The 22,053-nt window shown below is 39.9% G+C and overlaps 2 protein-coding genes across 2 annotated transcripts in view; both read right to left on the bottom strand.

Moving 5' to 3' along the window:
* Window positions 1-1,867, bottom strand: part of synrg (synergin, gamma) — a 39,708-nt gene extending 37,841 nt beyond the window's left edge. The window contains 1 exon segment of the mRNA XM_030152986.1: window positions 1,796-1,867. Within this exon segment, the coding sequence (XP_030008846.1) occupies window positions 1,796-1,830 (35 nt within the window). The 5' untranslated portion in view covers window positions 1,831-1,867.
* A 7,670-nt stretch (window positions 1,868-9,537) lies between these two features.
* On the bottom strand, window positions 9,538-21,392 carry hnf1ba (HNF1 homeobox Ba). Its single transcript, XM_030152650.1, has 10 exons — window positions 21,016-21,392; window positions 18,809-19,008; window positions 18,281-18,548; window positions 17,978-18,201; window positions 13,689-13,843; window positions 12,322-12,448; window positions 12,045-12,227; window positions 11,370-11,488; window positions 10,926-10,970; window positions 9,538-9,558 (listed from the first exon to the last, which is right to left on the bottom strand). The coding sequence occupies exons 1-10, from the start codon at window positions 21,390-21,392 to the stop codon at window positions 9,538-9,540; spliced, it is 1,719 nt and encodes a 572-aa protein (XP_030008510.1).
* Between the last annotated feature and the right edge of the window lie 661 nt (window positions 21,393-22,053).

The raw sequence follows: 22,053 nt of genomic DNA, 5'->3' as shown, positions 1-22,053 counted from the left end.
ATTAAGCAGGATAAATTTGATTTGGTTCCTGAAAATGACTTTAAAAAGTTACAATGACGACTGGGCGTCAGTCATAACTCCAATAAAGAAACCTCAACAAATTACAACCAACACTCTGCACAATGATGGATCATGTGATGTTCATGGGGTCAGTTGTTTGATGGAAGGTGTAATCACATCCTGCTGAAGACAGAGACATGTACGTAATCTAATCACAATTATATTCATCTCTGTCACAGATATCATGTGATAAATATAGCCAATCACACCGATGTCACTATGTTATTTTTAACATCAAAATAGGAAAAACTTAGCCTAAATAACCTCTGAAAAAACCTGTTAAGTTACAACAGCACATGGAGACAAAAACAAACCAAAACAAACCATATTATGACAATTCATTTATAACATGGTTGAAGTCTCCAGGTAGGAGGATGAATGTGTGGGATTGGTTAATGCATTTACCTAAGATGTAAACACCTACAAAGATGGGTATTACTGGCTGCACTATTACTCCACCTTCTGGTTTTTAGTTCAGGCATACGCTAACATTTCACTTTGTTATAGCTGTATTACACACTGAAACTAAAGATTTTTGAATTACAAAATTCATATTAATGTAATTTAATCATGCAAAAGAGGAATCATTTTAAACGTGCAACAGCAAAACTGATGCATCATGTAAGGGATGTATATGAATTTTCACCCGACAGATTTGGAGCTGTCACACATAAATAAATAACGAACAGAGAAGTGGCTGTTGCTAAAATTTGAGGCCTCACCGGTATCAGTGTCATCCATAACCCACCAAAAACAACATTCACCCAGAAAACATTCTAGCACAAGCCAATTCTGTCTGTCTGTCAAACATCACCCAACACAATTACCTCCAGGTAATCAAATTACAGCAGGCAGGCTTTCCTACTGCACACTCATCTGCAGTCTTAAGGCTTTGGGTTTCACCTGCAGGATCAGTATCACCTGGCTAGTCGAGATGCTTGTGGCAAGAGCATATTTATTATTCAGGCGGCTCAAGACCAGCTTATGAAATAATCATGAGACTGCTCTGTTCATCTCCTCCTCTACTTCGATAAGATACACCCTTACGTCCTTCAACCATCTGAATTAACAAGAGTCTCACTAAATATACACATAAAATTGGAAAATCCTGAAAATCAAGTTTATCTGGTTGATGCACTACAATGTAATCTTAGCTATATAGAGGATTTCAGAAAGATGTCCAAGTTCCATCACCTTCAGCTCTTTAAATACCCACTAAACTATCCAGGAGTCACTAAATAAATCCTAGACCGACAGTTTATTAGTTAGGAATATTCATAAAGATAGGTGTAGACACAATCATCCGTCCACAGGCCTGTCTGCATTAGTCTTGGGTATTTACTGTCAATGCTAACTACATGACAATGATGTGCACAACGTCATACGATGTCTCACCGTCCACCTTAGGGATATCAGCATTCATTTATATAATGAAACGTATATTTTTCTAAATATACACATAACTGGAACCGTTTTGGACCACTCTGAGCTGCTCTGTCAACAGCAGAGGAACCAGCTAGCTTAGCTTCCTCAGTAACCTAACGCTAGCTAGCTCTGACACCTGACATCCAGCCATCTCATCTCATCATTCTAACTCGACTACAAACTCAGCCCTTTTCCCCATCTTTGACGACCGCTTAGGTGATCAATTCGAGGCTTAACTGCTGTCAAATGTGGATATTTCACAAATAACTCAGCTTTACGGGAGAGAATTGTTCTTAAATAGCTAAAATACCTGCTGCCTCCCCCAGATCCTGGCCGCAGCGCCATCTTGATAACAGCAGTCACTGACACGACGTCAGCAGTGACGGCAAAGTAAAACACCAGTCCCTGAGTTTGGTCTCACAGGCACTGACTATTGTTTACCGTTAGATCATTCATCAGTGAGAATGTTGTTATGAGTGTATCAGGTAAATAGAAGGCGTGTCGTTGTTTTTTATCTGATCTTCGTCTATCGTCTCTGAACTAAAATGAAACGTACGTGCATGTGAACCAACAGACTAGGAACACCCCTAATGAAAATTTGTTGTGCATTAAATAGTTAACACCAAGTGAGCTACCTTTATTCTCTCAATGGACACAGAAAGAAAAAACATTGTGTAATGCATTATAATGTCAGTTTAACGTCGTGTGTATTAGGGAAGCCTCCTGGAAATAGGCCTGCCTGAAATATCAGATACGGGGCTATAATTGTCAATAAAACAGTTTCCTGCAGTACTGACAGTCTGCCAGCAGATGTCAGTGTTCAGCCTTTTTGCCAAGTTTAGTTCATTCATGTAGACATGGGAACTAAAATAGGGACCCTGGAGAGATTGGTTTCTACCTCCAAAATCTGTGGTTTGATCTGTATTTCACTACATTGGATAAAAATTGGTTGTCCTCTTGAAGTCAGATTAAAAAAAAGAGTGTATTCTTTTTTTTTTTTTTTTTTCTTTTTAACTAAATATGTTTACAAGATGCAAATAAAGGTAGGTTTTGCTCAGCATGTCACAGAAGAGGGTGTCCAAGTGCTTTGGAAAACTTAGATTTGTACAGTACACATAAGCTTAAACCAAAATTCCCTTGGAACAGATTTGCAAATGGGGGTGGGGGGTGTATATGTGTAAAACAATATCTGCTTCCTCTATGTTTCCCATTTAAGTCATTTAAGCATTAGAATTAGAAATGGTCTGATTGTTACCTGTAGTAAAGGTACTCAGTACACACTGTGAAAATACTCTTTCTACAAGTGAAAGTTGTGTATTCCAGACATTTAACCTTTCAAGTCCCTTTAAGTAAAATATGTATTAACAAGAAGTCATGTTGCAGTAAATTTTCTATGCTACTTTATATGATCTCTTTGGATTCATTTCACTGCTGCTTTCCCGTTCTCATGCATTTTACTGCGATAGATGTTTAAGGCTGGGCTTGTGTGAACAACTTTATATATCTGAATGACTTCTTCCAGTTCAAAGCTGTGACAAATCTCAGTCTGGAGTGACATGAACTGTCACATGAATTCTGGTCTTACTGTTCAGATTGAGGTCATTTTGGTACACATATGAAAATGGAAATGAACCAGATCAGAATTAGGTTCCATGAGGCCCTGAGTCACATAAAAGCAAGAAGATCAGCCTTTGGCCTCTATAACCCACAGTTTGAATGTAGCCTCAGCTTCATCCAGGACCTGCTATGCCTGCAGGTTTTCTGTGCAAAAGTCTCAGTATATCTGGTAGATGTTTTTAAATGAGGTGATTGTTTTATGAGCTTTGGATTTGCAGGTAAATATGTCAAGTAGATGCAAGTGATTTCTACACCACAGCAATACTACCTTTATAATGTCATATTTTCTAAATGTGTTTTTAGTCTTCCTATTATTCATAATTAGCTGATATATTGATTTACTTATCAGTTGCTGTATTTTATTATACCTGCATGTGCTCCTGAAGTGTCTTGTCCAACATTTTTACTGGCTGTTTGAAGTATTAAGGCCATTGTGTGTCCTGACAAAGTGATTCACTTGGCAATTTCATTGTTACACCAATGACAAGGTGGAGCAACAAGTAAAAGCCTCTCTGGCATTGTTTTACTGGGTGTTGCTGTGAAAGATTTACAGCTTAATGAGATTGGTGGAAGGCAGAGGATCACTATCCATCACCTCCTCTGCCCTCAGCCTTTCCTATACTTCACCTCTATTCAACAAAAATGATTTAGTGTCCATATACATGACAGAGGGAGACATGCAGCCATTTAGGCCAAAAGAAGTCATTTTTCACTAACATCTGAATGTCTTGAGGTTTTTACAGTATTTTATTCAAGTAAAAAAAGACTCATGCCCAAGTAAAGTGTTTTTGATTTACTTAAAAGTCTTCAGAGTTTCAGAAGACAGAGCTGTGGCTTTGTCTGAGGACACTGTCATGCAATCTGTATTGTTTTGTGAAATGTATATTCTTCTAAAATAGCAAACACTGTTGTTGACATCAAAATTTAATTAGCTATACTTTCATATTCTTAATACTTAAACTGAATATACTTGGATCACTGAAGTGTTGACACTGTCTGTATGAGTTGTTTTTTTTTTTTTTAAATTATATTTTTAACCTGCTCAATGTATTAGTGCAAAGTAGTCAGTTTTATCAATTTCAAAGTCTACATAAAATATTTCCTGATTTAAATAAAGGAATCAGTGAATTAGACTAAAACAATGAAAGAAAAAAATATTATAATCACTGATATTAGGGTCACATGAAAATTTTGAATAAAACTAAGGGCTAATCAAATATCTGATTTATTAATGGAATCTGGATCTTGTCAATAGAATCATAATTGCATTTAAAACATCTTAAAAGGCTTATTGAGTTACTTTGAGTCTCTATCTCTGCAGTCCTGGTGACGTTCCTGTAGAATATGGTTCAATCCTGGTCATGCCCTTGTTGTTGCTTTACTTATTAAATTATCCCTAAAGCGTTTATGTGAGCTCATTTAAAATGATTATTTTTGTTATCCTTGATTGCTCCCATTGAGAGCCATTAAGCAGATGATTAGACCATGTCAGGTTCGTGTCCCCTCCTCTTCTCTGGACCTATTCACAGGCGTTGGAGGGCAGAGATGGGCTCCCTCCCTGCTGTGAATGCCAGGTTTAGCTGGAGGCCAACAGAGTCAGTCACATCCCATCGACAGTTGGATGTGGACAGGCTGTGGGCAGCCCCCCAGAGGAGGTCTGGTGAGAAAGGTGAACATTAACTCCGGACCCATTCTGGGTATCCCACCATTCCTCATAAATCATTAACCTGTCCAGCATCAAGCCTGTGACAGCATCCGCATGACAACATCAATCTGTCAGGATTCCTCTGAACCAGAGGCCTTTACAGTTTCTCAGCTTTGGATGCAAATGGAGTGAATTTAGAAACAGATTGTTGAAAACACGCTCACACTTTTACCCATCACAGTAAATCTGATTAATTTAGTTTAATGCTGGTTGACATTTTATTCTAACTTTCTTCATTCATAATCTTACAAAGAACAATAATAACAACAGGAGTCAATTTTTTATTATCATATAAATTATTTTCTTTGAGGCAAAGGGAATTTCCTCTGTACAGTTCAAGTTTAAACAAGTAGGTTGGTCTGGTAGGAATATTACACCTTCTGTATAGAATTAATCACAGACTGTGGAGGTTTACTGTTCTTAATAAAACATAAAACCTCCAGCATTAGGATTTTTATTTCTGATCCATTTATCTTTCATAGCTGCTGCTGGTTTGGTCTTCTGTTGTGATGTATTAAAATTTCCACTCATGTGTCTCACACAGGAGAAAAGTATTCTATGAAATCCTGCATTATGTGACCTGTATATTTAATATTTAATATCATATTGAAAAATTCATCTCTTTTCCATTTTCCAACACTCTGCTTACATTTTAGATTTCTGTTTGATTGCTGTTTGACGTGTCCTAATGCCATATTTTAAAATATACCAAGAAAAATAGTGGCAGAACTAATTTGCACTAAAATACTGTTCAAATGCTTTCTATGTGTATGATATTAATAAAATATAGTTGTCAAGGAATTATGCAAACTGTTGATCCATTTTAATCTACTTTCCAGTCTTTCATATAAAATCTGAAAAGTGAATGTTAATGAAGTGAATTGAATAAAATAAAATAACTGTAGATCAAAGCCACCTATCTTTTGATGTGTCTAACCCAGCTGTCACTGTAGGTGGTACTGGTGGCAATGTACGGTGAAGGCTGCTGATTGTTACTACGGAGGCCTGACTGATCTCCATGACTGTGCAGGAACACAACAGAGGACCCCTTGATCCCTGGTTTTGATGGAAGACTCCTGTCAGAGCAGCTCCATACATGTGTATGTATTTCTCCATAGAAGGCTGGCGTAAACTCTGGTCGGAGTGACCAATTAGCCCTGGCAGAGAGTGGCCTCCTGACCCTTGACCCCTGCTGGGTAGTCTTATCACATTAACCCTTTGGGCCTCAGCTGGAGTTGATGTAGTAGCCTTTCTTCGGCCACCGCTAAACACACGGCCACATTCACCCTGCAGCTTCCACTTTCTGTCTCTTTGTCCCTCTTCTCTGTTCCCCGTGTGTCACCTCGCTCCTTATGTTGACCTCTCGAGTCATCGGCTGCTTTGCATCTATTGGCTCACCTCCATCATCACCACACCCCCTTACCTCCATGGTCATCACATGTGTATACAATGAACAAGACAAAGTAAGCAAAATATAGAAGACATGCTGTTAACATTTTTATATACCCTGGACCTGCTAGCAACTGCAAATGAAAATGAACTATTTTGTCTTTATCTGGGACATATACAGAATGGACTTAGGTGCTCATGGTAGTTCATGAACATTCCCCATCATTTAACTAAATAAAAAATAAGGTGATAAGGCTTTTGGATTGTATGCTGTGCACACAAATGTCACAGATCTCAGAACAGGTTTTCAAAAAACATATGAACAACAGTGTAAAGTATTGGTTCAGCAGTTATTTAACTTAACTATCTCTCAAACCTGAGTAAAGTTGTTGAATATTACGATTATTGTCCCTCAGAAAGCGTCTCGCAGTAGCAATAAATTGTTATGTAATGAAATCCAGTGTCCAGTGGGTCTGCTCAGTGAAATCTATTTGATAATTTCAAGACATGTTGGACAATGATTACTAAAAGGACATTTCTTGTGACCTTCTCTACTTCCCTGAGTCATGCCGGGTCTTACAAACAGTGGGGGTCATGTTTCCCAGAAGCTTTATGTTTTTGCCTTCAATATGGGCTATTTTTTACAAACTAGAATTGACTCATAATCTATAGTTTACTGTGTATGTCTGAGCTGCAGTTTATTAAGTAGTCTGGACTTGAGGTGCTAAATGGTGCCCCCTGCTGAAACATGTCCAGGTCTTCCTTTATTTTCATGTGACTACACTATTTTCACCCATCAATTTATATTTAACTGTTCGATAAGGAGTAGTAGCATTACATCTTTAACATTATTCTGTATGGAATTACTTTTTATGTCAAAGTGTCCAAAGTAAAAAATAAAACAAAACACCTGACAGAGCATGTTTAATGATTAAGCTCAAACTTATCCCCATTATTTCTGACAACCAAAAAAGGTTTCATTAACACTATTTTACTACCTAACTAATGAATAAAGGTAATCTGTGCTCATAGCAAGTGAGGTCTAATAGTGACCTAAGGAAACAACTTTGTATTAAAACTTTGTTTCACTGCTGAGATGTGACGTTTAGAGATGTTAGTGTTGTATTGCAAACTCTAAGAGATGCTAATGAGTCTCCTATTTTTTCAATTCCTGAAGAAAAGAGAAATTGTCAGATCTTTAGAGGCTTCCTGGGTCTGAGAATCAAAGGCCCTATTGAAAACCAAATAGAGCAACATCGGTGGATTACAAGGCCACCCCCAGCAGGATGGAGGCTGCAGGTCAACACAGGGACAGAAAATTAGAGTTGGAGCACGTTAGAATTAATGGAAATCACCACTTCACAGTCCATCCAACTGTGCCACGCCTCCTCTATCTATCTATCTATCTATCTATCTATCTATCTATCTAGTTGTCTGTGCATCTGATGACAGTAGAAAACAACCAAACCAGTTTCATTTAGGAAAAAAAAAAACTTTTACTTGAAATATTGATATTTTCTCAGAAAGTATAAATAATGATTTAAGATTGATTTCAATTTTATACAAAAATAATACATTAGGAGGAAAAAAAAAATCATGTCCTGTCACATAAGTATGAGTGCCCTCTGATCAGATGGCAATAAATGTGCCAATAACAGTCACAAACCAACCAATACAATAATAACAATGACCTAATATTGAATAGGAGACTGGATCTGCCACTTCAATGACATGTATTGGGGGGGGGTTGCTTTCACTTCAGAAACATGACTAATTTTAGGGGATGTTTAGTAATTGTTTGAGTCTTTCCCATCTCTGGGGCTGTGAGTGTCTAATACTGTTAGCGTGGGTGTTTTTACCCACAGCCACTGCTCCTCTCCCTAGCATTTCTCAGTCTTTGTAGATTCCTGTATGATTAGAGCCGTCGCTGTCACAACATTGTGCTCTCTCATGTCTCGCTCCTTCGCAAATTACAACAATGATGACATTGTTTTGCTTCTGAATACTTGTCAATATTTTCATTCTACCCAGGGGGGGATCTGTGCCATGTTTTATGATGAGAAGCATTAGCAGTATTTGCCCTATGCAGTATCTCTTCACATTGTGGCAGGAAGTGGGAGAGGAAAGGGAGGGTGAGTCCCATTCCTGAAATTCACCTGGATCTGTGTGCAAACATTAGCCAGAGGTTTCCATGGCAGAAAAGGGCTGCATTTAAAGTGTGTGTGAGTCAGTACAACCCCCCCACCCCCCTCCTCCGAAGCAGACCTGGTTCATAGATATGGCAGGGTAGCTTTTGAGAGGTGGAACTCAGTGACATGGCAACAAATAAAAGCTGTACCTACACATTCAACAACTCTTATCCTGTGGCATATTTCTCCCCCCATTCATTGGCTTTTGTATTTTACAGGCAGCTTTATCAAACTATACAGCATATAATTGTCGGTGACTTCACTGGTAGTGCATATTCAGTCCCAGTCTCAAGAGTGTGGAGTCCTACACAGAATCCAGTTATACAAAGCATCGCATACGCCTGTAGTTACATTGCATAGTCCTTTCAAGATTGTCAAAGTCTTTTCAATCACAGTATACACATTGAACAACTCAAAATGATGAATCGTTCAGGTGACGACAGGTATTCATCATCTTCACTAGTACAGTAAACTACATGTGAAAGAATAACATGGAAGACTTGTTAGGAATGTAAAATTGCTAATGCATACAAAAGGTTTTTCAGGTTATTGTGATTGTCAAACGTTTCTGCCCATCTGTAAGGCTTTTACTCCAGGGTGTCACATTCAGAGTCCTTCAGGATGATTGCTGTCTCTGTTACTTTCAGTGTGTCTTCATTTTTCCACCTTAAACCACAATGTGATATAAGCTATCCTTCATTTAGGTCCATGCCACATAGTTCATGAGTTTTTTTGTGTGTTTTTTTTTTTTTTTTTTTGGTTTGTTTTTGTTCCTTTGTAATGTCACAAAAAGGATGCCTTACTGTACATTTTTAAAAGGGCATGAAAAAAAATTTAACACTGTTTGCAAAGATTTGGGTTGGAGCGAAAAAAACAAACAAACAAACAAAAGAAGTAGAATCATACATCCTTGTTGATCATTAGTGTGTGACAGAGTGAGTCCAGTCTCCTCACTTGCAGGTGCAGTGAGTTTTTCCCTCCGTCCCATTTCTCATTTTCACCGCCTGCACACCGTCGCCGCTCCTCGTTTGTTGACTGACTCATCATCCAGTGCGCCGTTGCTGGTTATTAAGAGTTGTCATGGTTACCACGGTGAGAGGGTGGAAAAATGTGCTCCAGTTGCTGGGCACCGAGGAAGTCAGGTGGATGCGTTCACCAAGCTTGAAGAGGACACTGAAAAGAGAAGGAGGGAAAGACGGAGGGAAATGTTAGATGAAGTGGGTCTGTGTTACATAAAACATTAAATACAATCTGTCCAGTTATGCAGCTATATAATGTGTATCATTTCCAAGGCTCCCAGAGTGTGAACTGACAAATGAAACCTATGTAAATACAACAGTCCTGCACCTTCATGCACCACACCTGACCAAATAAATTCCTCATCCTTCTTCTGCTGACTGTGAAAAGCCTTGTTGCCATTGAAGTGGACTTTTTTTTTTTTTTAGATTTGTTTGTGGAATTTATTTTTCTCCTGCTTCCTTACGGGTTGAGGCAGCTGACCCCAGCGTGACCCTAAGTCCAGCAAACAGCTTCACCTGATAAAGCTGACCTGCAGCTAAAACCTGAATCATTAGACACTGAGCTCTGGGCGCAGGTGAGTTTTAAACTGTCTCGGGTATAATGGAAGGTTTCTGGTAAACAATCAGTGTTATAAAGCCTGAGCATGCTGGTTGTGTCATGAGAAGGAGTCTGCCCCGTCCAAATAAAAGCCTGATAAGAAAATACCTTGGAGAGCCGACTCACTAATTACTCTCTAAATAAATGAAATGACACAGCATGATGTTGTGACCCAACTTTTACAACAATCTCCGCCAACATTCCTCTTGTTTTTTTGCAAAAAACAAATAAACAACCCCTTGAACATTCAATCTGAGTGACTTGTGTTGCTTCTTTGTTACACAGTGGACCGTGCTCTGAACTATCCCATCAACCCATCAGTCTGTCAGTAGCTGTGCAGTGGTACGAGCACTCTGCCTCAGCGTGGGAAATTGAGCGTGTGAAAGCATCACAGACAGCATTTCAGGCTAGAGCGATCACCAAGCACAGGGAGAAGTAGGAAAGAGGAAGAGCTGTAATTACTAAAAAAAAAAAAAAGAGCAAAAGAGAGATAGAAACCTCCACCCCCACCTGAACTATCTCATCTCCAGCTTCAGTGTAGCATGGAGAAAAGTAGCAGGACACAGGGCTTGAGAGCTTTGATTAAGAACGGGGCTCATTTCCTGATTGTAGACTCAGGCAAGAGGTAACTCTCACCAGAGAAAGGAAAGTGAAAGAAAGGGGCATTAATCAAGAACTGTTCAGGTTGAGGGAACAGGTGATTGATTAGACCGCTGTTTAGGAGGAAATAGAAATTCTGAGGAGTATACTATCCATATATCCATCTTCTCTTATAGTTTTGAGTTAAAAGAAAGCTACGGAAGGTTAAAAAAGCATTATGCATGGCTGTGACTGTTAAAAATAATTCAGTTCAAGTGCAATTTTTTTTTTTACTGATGTCACTCATTTAAACTGAGTGAGTGAACTAATAAAATTGTATTTACCCAGGAGAGACCCCCAAGTTGGACCATCTTGTTTACAGGAGCGTCCTAATGTGACAGGAATTGAACAAGTCAGCACACAATCATTACACACACACTTCTCCCTGGCCTAATTTATTTCCTGCTGTTAGTGTGTGTTTTGATTGTGTTGTTTCTCTTAGAAAGGTGTGAACTTGAGAGATTGATTTTTTTTTTTTTTATTAATAATGAAAAAGTAATTGGTGTCAATAGCTGAAAAGTCTAAATTTTGGGAATTTCTCAGAAGCAGTATTAGAGAAACACATGCAATAACATCTAAAATTTAATGCTGATTCTCGTGCAATTTTCCCCAACATGATCACTGTGATTGTACTGTTCAAAATTATAACACACACAGAACGGGGTGAGAGAGTTGATCTTATTGTGACCTGTATGATGTGATGCGCCGAGGTCTGGGTCAGGACTCACCGTCTTGCTTGAGGACATGGAGCTGAGGGTGCTGATGCTGTTGGCGTCTGTGACCACCATCGCTGAGGGGAAACGTGACGGGTGGGAGTATTGTGGAGGTTCCTGTTTGTGTGGATACACTGCAGAGGAAAGTAAAGCAGATGTCTCAAGACTGAACACTGTGCTACTGATATTAATAATGCAAAGAAAGTTGCATGATCTTTAAGGTTTTAATTTTAGGATGGAAGAGTCTACACCAGAAATTTTGTTAAAGGATAAATCAGGTTAGGATGCTGATTTAGATTGTGTTCTATAAATTAGAGTTTTCACTGACACAGTTCAGTGACTCTGCACATCTGATTTTAACACTAGTTTTCTTTTATTTTGCACAGTGAAAATGATTTGTTGTATTATTGTTAATTGTGACCAGTCATGCAGCAATATAGCGCTATGGTTCAAAATAATAAATTCTATTCTATTCTATTCTATTCTATTCTATTCTATTCTATTCCATTCTATTGCCAAGTGGGTTGCAAGATAAATTGAGAATTGACAAACAGATGAAAACTTGTTTATATCCTCAAACTTTTCAATAAAAATTCTTGTTGTTTTGGGGGGGAAACGTGAAGGAGTAAATGAACCAAAATTACTGCAAAGGATTGTAGAGATAAAGAGGTACAAGTGATTGTTACTGACTGTGTGAGTGTGTGACTGTTGCCATGAACGGCTGCTGGCTCATATGGCTCGGAGACTGTTGCATCAGACTCTGCTGGTGAGGACTGTGGAGCTGCTGCGAGAACTGCACTGGCTGCAGCGCTGCTAGGCTGCCAGCCACACTGTTGATCACTGGCACTGTCTGGGACTGTGATGTGTTTAAACCTGGCCAGAGAAGTAGGACGTTAGTCCTTTGTAGAGCAATATTAAAACAAACATTTGTCTTTTTTTGCTTGTCACATGGAGAGAGAGGTCTTACTCTGTGCAATAGCCATGACTCCTGATAGAGGCATGATGAGGTTCTGTGTCTGCTGATGGCTGTGATGGGAACTGTGGATGTTGGTCAGTGTGCTCACAGGAGGAAGTCCACCACCTGAACCTGAAATCTGGGACACAGTGAAGAAATTAATTAAAAAATCATTTCTACACCTTAACATTTATTGTAGCCTTCTGAAGTGTTCAAAGCTATGAGCCTGGATGTCTAATAAGTGTATTCATGTACATTAATTGTCAAAATTAAATAGATTTTGTCTGTTAAACAAATAATAAACAGTAAATGTTGGCTCAATTCTGAATCCTTTGACATATGATAACAATGCACTTGAGTAATCCAGTCATACACAGCACGCAAGCAAATATTGATAGGGGACAAAAGGTTAAAAAAAAAAACATCAAAAATGTCACTGTAGAAGACTGGGCATATTTTTGTTTTGTATGTGTGTGCATTTATAAAAAAAAAAAAAATACAGCAACTGTAAAGAAAACCTTGCTGTAAGTATCCATGTATTTTACACTTTTTCCATCTGAACTAGAATCCTCCCACTCAGTGGGGCTGCGTCTGTTTGACTATGCTGCCAGTTGCCCACAGAGGAAGGACCGGCCAGACACACATCTGTAGATAAGAAACTGTCAGCTCTGACCTGTAGCACACTGCCTGTCCTCGCTGTACTGATACCATATATTGTTTCTCTAAAAGGCAGAAGTGTTATGAATTCAGAAGGAAGTTTAGATTGCATGATCGTATATCTGTGACCATAAATGGAATACAAAAGTCTTATAGTCCATGCAAATGTTTCTCAAACAGAATAATATGTTTTGTTTTATTTTTTAATACAAATCATGTACCAGATATCAAATTCTCTGCTGCACCACTTCTCAAACACCATGGGTCCTAGCACAGGTTTCCTTGTCACTTATCAAATATTAGACTTGGGCAAAGGGGAGTAACTCAGTCCCATCTCTAAAGTTGAAAAAAAAACTAAAACCCAACACTATTGGGCATAATCAAATGCTGGCGTCATTTCTCTGGCAGAGTAAGCAGTGCTCCACCTGTGGCTCCTCTTTGTAATTTGTTTAATCAATGAGAACAGAATGTTTCTTTGTCAGGTTTATTGGCTGAGTGATGAACATGCATGGTGCATTCTGGTGAAGGCTGTGTGCTAGTCCAGCCATGGCCTACCACCTCGTCTCCACCTCCCAAACAGAGCAGCACAATGTGCTAATTGTTGGCTCTTGCCAGTGGATCCATGGGAGTGGAGGTTCAGGAACCTGCTTTGTACGTTTATGCTAAATGTAGGTCTACTCTTATCTAATCTGAGGCCATGAGGCCCAGGTGTGTTCACTCACCATCTTGGCGTCAGGTGACAGTAGACTGTGACTGGGGTCCAACCCTCCTGGAGACACCTGCTGTAGCACCGACTGGCTGGTCGCCATGGCGTTGCTACTGTGGTGACTGATGGTTGAGGAGGAGGTGACTTCACCGGGGCCCTGACTGTAACGCACTGAAAGTTAGGGACAGAAACTTAGTTTCACTTGTGTTGGCTCACAGTTGTGTCACAAGGCTATTGCAGGGCAATCAGATAGCAAAGCAGGCCTCGTTTTTGCACAGAATGAGCCCCAGTGTCATTCCAACCAACTCACCTGCTCTTTGACTCAGACATGGGAGGACAGAACAAACAAACACACTGACCCCTCCACTGCTGCTATCTGTGTAGCTTAGCCAAGGCCATTCACTATGTACACTCATTCACTATAGCAACTCTGCAAAACTCCCATCGGACTCTCTGATCTGCACACAAATGCTGCAGATGATGTTCATAATTACGTCACTGTGCCACATATACACAGCACTGTTTAGTGAAATTACAACCTGCAAAACCAACCTGGAATATTAACATTATACTTGGTATTAAAGGTCTTCTGCAGTTTTGCTTTTCTTAAATAACCCAAAGGTGTTTCATCTGGATTCCTATAAAATTTTAGGTTTAAGGGGAAGAAGCTCTTAAATTAGGATTAGACTGTTGTCCTTAATATTAATAAATATATTACGAGTATTTTTACACATGAGGCTTTTTGTGTTTTTAACTAAACCTTGGTGTCTTTCCCTAACACTATCCAACTGCTATCACTGCCAAAACCTAACACTGAAACGTTTTAAAGGTGTAAACATGCAGGGAAAATAAATGCCAGTGACTGAAAAAAATTGACATTTACAGTCAGGGGGACAATATAACCAGAAGAAATGTAGAGAACTACAATTTTACTGTTGAATAGGATAGAAATTGAATCTCTTCCATTAGTACCATCTCTTAACTCCATGTCTAGACTACTAGCTGTCTCTCTTTGGGGGCCCCAGAGGAATGCCTCACCCCCCACAACTGACAATCAAATGCCTGTTTGCTGATGCAGACCCCCTCTGATATCAACAAAGTAAACATTACACAATTACAAGCAATGTCAAACACATTCTTATCCTGTGGTCTCAGCCTCACACAGACACAGAGAGCACCCCGCCCTCAGTGACAGACAGTGTTTGTACTCAGATCTCCCATCTTCCCCAAGCCCTTCGTCCCTGACCCAGGTGTGACAGCTTGAGCGCCTCTCTCAAAGTCGGTCAGACACGACCGGATACATTGATATACAACCACGCTGAGATAAAAGAGGGAGAGGCACTGACAGTAAATGTGACAGATGAGAGGGTCATTGATTTCTTGTCACTTCTGGAAACTGAAATAAGTATGTTCTGATCTCTGGGGATAAAAAGGCAAGTTATACAGCTTCCTTTAATACTGCCAATCATCTGTCATTATATATAAGTTTAATAAATGCTGTACATTTAACTACAGATACAAGGTTGTTTAAAGCAGCACCATATTTCAACTCCTAAGCATCCTCCATTTTGTTCAACCTACAGACTATATATTGTTCTCTGCAACATACTAGCAACCCCACAACACTTCACCGTGCCTTGTAAACACTGCAGCAGAACAATAAAGCACTCCATTGGACTCATGACCCCCATTGCCACACAATAGAAGAGGACTCATAAAAAGGCAGTTATCTCGGAGCTCGGCGATCTCTTAAAGTGTCAGAGGGAGAAAAGGATGCTATTCAGCTCAGTTTGTTACTTTGGGTGCTGCAATAATTCCGGCCACAGGGAACCTCAAATTAAGAAAGGAAGCTTTCCAGGATCCAAATGGAGTGTATCTAGTGTAGTCTTTTAGTATTAATCTTCTATTTGAAGTAGTATGTTTGCACTCGTCATTAATTTCTTTTTAAAGATGAACAGCAGCCTAACATAAAGTGACAATATCCAGAGGACCTGCCCTATAGGAGCAGGAGGAGGGCGAGAACTTTAGAGGTGGACCAGTATCAAGAAGCTTCAGCAGGTTTTAAAGGCTCTAGCTCCCTGTGGGACCCATGTAAAATCAAAGCATGCCTGCCCAACCCCAGGCACTACCCATTGTAGTGCTGCTGCATATGACAGACCTCCTGGGTTTCTGCAGGACGTATCCAATGTCTTTGTGGTTCTCTAGGAGATACAGGGCAGTGGAAAGTGCAGAGCTAGGCCATCCTTTCTGTGTGTATCCCTGTTCTTGGGTAGCCTGAGGTTACTGAAAAGACTACTACCCACGGATAATGCCCCCTACTGCTGTATCTGATCTGAAACTTCTGAGTCTGCTGATTTTGTCATGAGCAGGATGTAGTTCAGCTAACACAGCACTAGCTCAATTTTACAGTGCATGTCAGGTGTCAAACAAACTTTTCTTCAAATCATCAAATTATTTAATGTATTTGAACCAACTGCAGTTCAATCTTAGCGGAATTTCTGAAATTAACTGACTTGTTAATGGAAATTGTGCTGTAAAGCTAAATCAATTAAATTAAAGAGTTTATAAGAGTTATTATTGGTGAAATAAATGGTGAAATGGCAGGTGCATTCCCATGCGTCTCACAAAATATGTAATCTGCTTCAAATCAGTTTCATTTCACAAAGTAAAGAACATCATAGCCAAAGCTGAATGTCACACTGTTTGATTGTCCATCCAGTTGTGACCAAGTATCCAGTGAACTGAAACAGAATCAATAAAAACTCCCAAAGTAAGAGGAGTTTCTGTGATCTGACCCAGCACTGACCTCTGTTGTATGACTGTAGGTGTGGTGGCTGCTCTGGAAGGGGGTTACTAGTCTTCTGTATAGGCGAAGAGGAGGTCATCAGTCCTGTCTGGCCAGAAAAGAGCCAATACCCCAGTGGACAGCTCCTGCTGCTCCAAGTCTGCACCCAGCCTCAGCAACTATACTAATGCCCATAAAGGTAAGGGGGGAGGCTTTAAAATCAGTCCTCCTCAAGGCCCAGCAGAGATAAATGAACCTAGGTTACAGTCACTGCAGTCTTCTAATACACCACAGACAATGGGGCCTCCTGCTGAGGCAGAGTATAGAGAGTAGAAGTCAGAGGAGCCCCTTATCAAAGGCCTAGGAGATGTAGTAGCAAAGGATTTTAATTGTCCATTAAGCATGCATAATACAGGCCGTGCCCTAGCAACGCAATGAGGTTCCCTGCTGGGATATTATTGTCAGGCCAGGGGCTGACACTGAAAAACAGCTGATGCTGTCGGCAGCATGCCAGCAGGAAACCTTGTAAGCAGCCAACTGAGGGTTTTGGAGGAACAAAGTGCCTCCTGCTACCAACCCTTCCCTTCTCTAGGCTTCTGCCGCTACTACCTTATCGATGACCCCTCTAGGCTTTGCAACCTGAGGTCAATGCCTGGTCAGGTGTTTAAGAAAAACTCAAGCAAACAGACAATCCACAAGTGAGACCAATTTATCCCAAGGTAAAAGACCAAGCCAAGGCAAACAGTTTGTTTTCCCTCACAGCTCGTGTTCGAACACGAGTGGTCAACAATAGGCTCTGACGGAGACTCTCAAATCACAGTTTTATGGCAGGTGAGTGATGGCATGGAGACAATACTCTGTGAAACCTATCAGCTTTGTTTTTATGTTGTATACACCAGGTAGAGTCAGTCAATACTAATTACTCTGAATGCAAACACCAGGTTGGGTTGAAATGGTCACAGCAATAATGTCTTGCTTGTTTTGGCAACTCTCTGAACAGAGTCATTAGTAATCAGAGAGGGAGGAGGAAATGTAGAAATGACAGCGTTATGAGGAGGTAATGTGGATGTATCTGTTCCCCTCCCTGACCCTGGCCTGACCCTGAGCCCATCACAGGATTGCTGTCCTTTGTGTCATGCTTCTCCATGCTGACTTTGGAGTGGAGATTGCAGGTACAATGTGGATTGTTCTCGGTGTGTTTTCAAAGATCAGAATAACAATGGCATTTGCTCAGCTCACTCACTCACACTCATTGATCACTTGTCCCTTCTTTCACTGCCTCTGTGATCTCATCAACTGGCCCACTCTCTTTTTCAGACTGAATAAACTAAATCATCAACTTTTTTGGAATATTATTGCATTTAATTCATAAGACACCCTAAATTATTACCACAAATTATTGCTGACATATATTATGTAGGACTATTCTGCCTACATAAGTGAGGTATCTGTAGAAATTATATTTATGGAAAGAAAAGTCAGCCATCACAACACATTCTTGACACTACCTGGCATCTTACTGGGAGGTGAAGAGCTGGTCTGGGGATGATGTGGCGAGCTGTGTGACAGCAGAGGATTGAGGCTGTGAGTTGGTGTACTGTAAGCGTCCATGGCTAGTTTCTGTCTGAAGGCTTCCTCTTTACGTCGGTTCGCAAACCAGTTGTAGACCCGAACTTCAGTGACTAGATTAGAGCCAAGGCCTTGAGCTTTGGAGGGCGACACTCCTCTCTGAAGACACTCAGCTCTGCAGGAAGCAAACGTAAAAGGCTGAAAAACACATTCAGATAAATTAAAATGTGTAGTTGGATGCCTTGTTTGTCTACCTGTTGCACTCCTCCACTAGAGCTTCCCTTTCTTCTTTGCTGGGGTTCTTCTGTCTTTCATAGGCCTGGTAGAGGATTTGCTGAGACGCAGGTCCCCATTTGAAACGATTACGTCTCATTTTCTTGCAGGAGGGTTCACTGCTTACATCGTCACCAGGTTGACCCATGCCCTGACTGGACGGGTTGTACTCTGGGAAAAAAAACACCGGATCCTGATTGCCTTTGTCTGTCATATTGTTGCCAGAACCTTGCACTGCCTGGTTGAACTCTGAAAAATAAGAAGAGCTGCATTCAATAATATGCAAAAACATTTAAAAATATATACATATTGCCTGAAAAAATTGGGAAAAGACACATTTGTAAAAAGAACTGGACATGTATACATCTGTACATGTCATTTGCACAATGAGGAAGTATCTAAGCCAACTTGATATCCCTACAGGCTTAAGCACCCAAATAAAGTGTCGTGCTGCTACCAATGCATTACAGGCTAAGGCCAAGCTGTGAGAAACTCAAATATTAACTTACGTCTGAGAATTTCCCGCTGTTTCCTGACATACCAGGTGTAGAGAGCCGCTCGCTTCTGTGTTTTCATGGGCGTGCCTTTGTTGAGGTGCTGCGAGAGGTGAGACTGGTTCAGGCCAGTGATGTCCACCACCTCCCGTTGGGGAATGTTGTGCTGCTGCATGTAACCTTTGATCATGCGGGCAGCGCGCCATGGATCCTCTCTGCATCCAGATAAAACACAGAAAACATGACTTATTTCACCATTGAACTACATAAATCAACCCATTTTACTTCAGGTTTTATGGCTAGAATAAAACAGCTTTAGTCCCCAATAACATTCAGTCATTCAGCAGACAACAATACAAGTTTGGCTCATATTTTAAGCTGTTTTTTTTATGCTGTGGCCTGAAACAAATCTTTAAATATACAAATAAGACTACAATTCCCTGTTTTTCATGGCCTCTACTTTAAAGGGGCTGTAAGAGCAATAAGAACCCTCACAGACAGCCACTTTATCATTGTAGCCCGTTCAGTAGGCTGTAAATATTTCCAAAGGTTAGTTCAAGTGGAATCAGTGAGCTTGAGAAACTTGAGCTATCATGTTATATCATGTATAATAATTTCACTCGAGAGGTTTGTGTGTATCGAAGGGTGTTAGAATTAAAATTAAAATAAGTAAGTAAGTAAGTAAAGCTTTATTTATATAGCACTTTTTAAAACAACATGTTACAAAGTGCTTCACATAAAGGGGAGATAGATCAAATCAAATCAAAAGTGTGTAAAAAGTGCACAAAATGGAAAAATCATGCATAATTTTGGAAAAGACAGATTTTATGACACTGAAAAAATATGTATGATAAATTGTCTGTAAAATGTTTGCAACAAAGTTAAGGTCAGATTATTAAACGCATTTGTCATGTACACATTAAATTTTATTAAAATGAAAAAAAAAAAGAAAAGGAAATTAGGTCACGATTATGACATGATGCATTAATATTTTGTTTGTTTGCATATAAACAGTGTGAACATATAAATAATTCGTCCATCCATTTTGAAGTTATTATTTTTTTTAACTGGGACTGTAAAAGTGTTGTCTTTGTTTTTTACACCCGTCACATTATTCATGCTTTTCCAGCCACTGAACACTGCAGAAACATGGGAAAACGCAGCGCAAACATTCGGAGGTAAAATGGAGACTTACCCCACTATGAGCAGAGATTAGCAGGTCCAGACACACTGACATCCGTAATTATAGCAAATCTACACACGACTGTTTGTTTTGGAGAATGTGGAGGCCTACGTCTAAGTCTGCGGGTTAAGTGGGAGATGTTAGTTTATAACTTTTGACAATGAATAACCAGATCTCCATTCACTCTAATCACACGCCAGTGTGTATCTTTCAGTTGATGATTTATAGAATAAAATTAATAATAACTTAACTACACGTGGGTTCGTTTTGATTTTTTCCCCGGTCCTGTTAAAGTCTGTAGAAAACAGATTTTAAAGTAGACCAACAGACATAAATGAATAGGCAGGACAAATTATTAGGCTGACGTTTTATATGAGCTGAATGAGTTAAAAAAAAAAAAAAAAAAAAAAAAACTAAAACTAAAACAAAACAGTCGTTACTAATAATTACATATTATTATTATTATTATTATTATTATTATTATTATTATTATTATTATTATTATTATTATTATTAGTGAAGCAATTAATTATATTAAAATTATATTTCCAGATATTTTTAAGATTTCGTTGTCTTATTTTTTTTATCCTAAATTGTCAAGCAGAAGCCGCCTCATCCCACTTTCTTCTCGCCGGATTTTATCGTTGAAAGGTGGAGTATAGTTAATAATAAATAGATCTCACTTCAGCTGATATTTTGCAAAGGTAGCCTAAAGAAATAATAATCCATGTGGATAATTAGTAACTAGAATGTGAAAACAAAGCCGTGGCGCGTTATTTTAAACGTGTAAATGCAGATGTGGAGGTGATTTTTACGCACCGAAAGGCCTATTTATGTAACTCTGAATACAGTCGGCTTTTAAGGCCACAAGTGGAAAACTCAGGAATATAAAGTGACACAATTATTGCATAAAATATGTGCTGTTTGTTTATTATTATTATTTTTTTTAGCTTTTTTATTTTTGGTTTACTGTCTTAATCTCCCTTAATATACTTTTTTTTTTCTTTTAAAAGAGGTCAGAGGCCGCATTAAAACTTACGCCAACATGCGCTCCACCTCCGCCCTCTGCTCGATGGCCTCCTCCGTGTTGAGCGACTGGAGCTCCTTCAGTATCGGCGGGGTGTCGTAGTCGTCCCCGTCCTCGGAGCCCTCGTCTCCGGACAGCTTCCCTTTGCTGTGGCCGTTGGTGAGCTGGTGGAAGACGGGCTTCGTGTCGACGTCTCCTCCGTTCATCTTGGCGCTCGGGGGCGCAGGAGACATGGGAATGCTCTCCAGTTTTACGCCAAAGCCCGGCGGGTTCGGGTCCATATCATCCAGGGCCTGGATCAGGACATCTTTGGTAACTCCTGAGTCCAGCAGGGCGCTGAGGAGCTCCTGCTGCAGGGATGTCAGCTTGGATACCATTTTAGAGAACATTAAAATCTCAACATAGGCCTGCTGTGTGCGCGCTGGAGCAAAGGGAAAGGGGAGGACAGAGGGGAAGAGTAAAAAAGTAGAAAACAAAAATAAAGTTCCTGTCTTCCTCTCTAGTCCAGCGTTGTATGTGGTGACACCTGCTCCGAGAAGTTGCTTCACTTCCCTGTTGAGGGGAGGATGGAGCTACTTTGCCATGATGCTTTCTCAGTGCAGGGGAATATAAAACATGGTAATGAGTGGGCCGGCTGATGGGAGCCTTATGTAAATCCACAGAATAAGGCTCGCTCTGGCCGAGCTAGACATGTGTTTACACTGCAGCTCTGCGGCTTTTATTGGCTCTTCTTATCAGCAAAACTTTCATGGACTTTGGACCCTGTTGAAAATGCCATAAAGGCTTCTATAAGAAAGGCGAGATCCACATATTCACACCGCTGGATCCAATTCACTCTGCGCTTTTACGCTTACTTTTCAGTCAACAGGTCTTCTGTTTACGCATGTCTGTGTTTAATTACTACTTGATTTATTTGCTTAAACTGAGCATTATTACACATTGTCATCAGCTGTTTGTTTCCAATGGCCTCATTATATATAGTAGGTGTTGTTAATGAGGTGTTGTTGGTTGTTGTTGCCTTCATTAATGCGGGTTTGTTGACTTTGAAGA

Source organism: Sphaeramia orbicularis, chromosome 13 (assembly GCF_902148855.1).
Source record: "Sphaeramia orbicularis chromosome 13, fSphaOr1.1, whole genome shotgun sequence".
Taxonomy (NCBI): Eukaryota; Metazoa; Chordata; class Actinopteri; order Kurtiformes; family Apogonidae; genus Sphaeramia; species Sphaeramia orbicularis.
Note: the sequence above shows the minus strand (reverse complement) of the source record. Positions and strands in the feature narration are given on the sequence as shown.

What these genes read in the sequence shown, in the direction of transcription:
- hnf1ba (XM_030152650.1), bottom strand. Translation starts at nt 21,392, where the DNA reads ATGTTCTCTAAAATGGTATCCAAGCTGACATCCCTGCAGCAGGAGCTC. An exon ending in AGTCATGGCTATTGCACAGA is followed by an intron (nt 12,228 to 12,321) that starts GTAAGACCTCTC and finishes TTCTCTGGCCAG; the next exon opens with GTTTAAACACATCACAGTCC. An exon ending in AACAGTCACACACTCACACA is followed by an intron (nt 11,489 to 12,044) that starts GTCAGTAACAAT and finishes TTTCCTCTGCAG; the next exon opens with TGTATCCACACAAACAGGAA.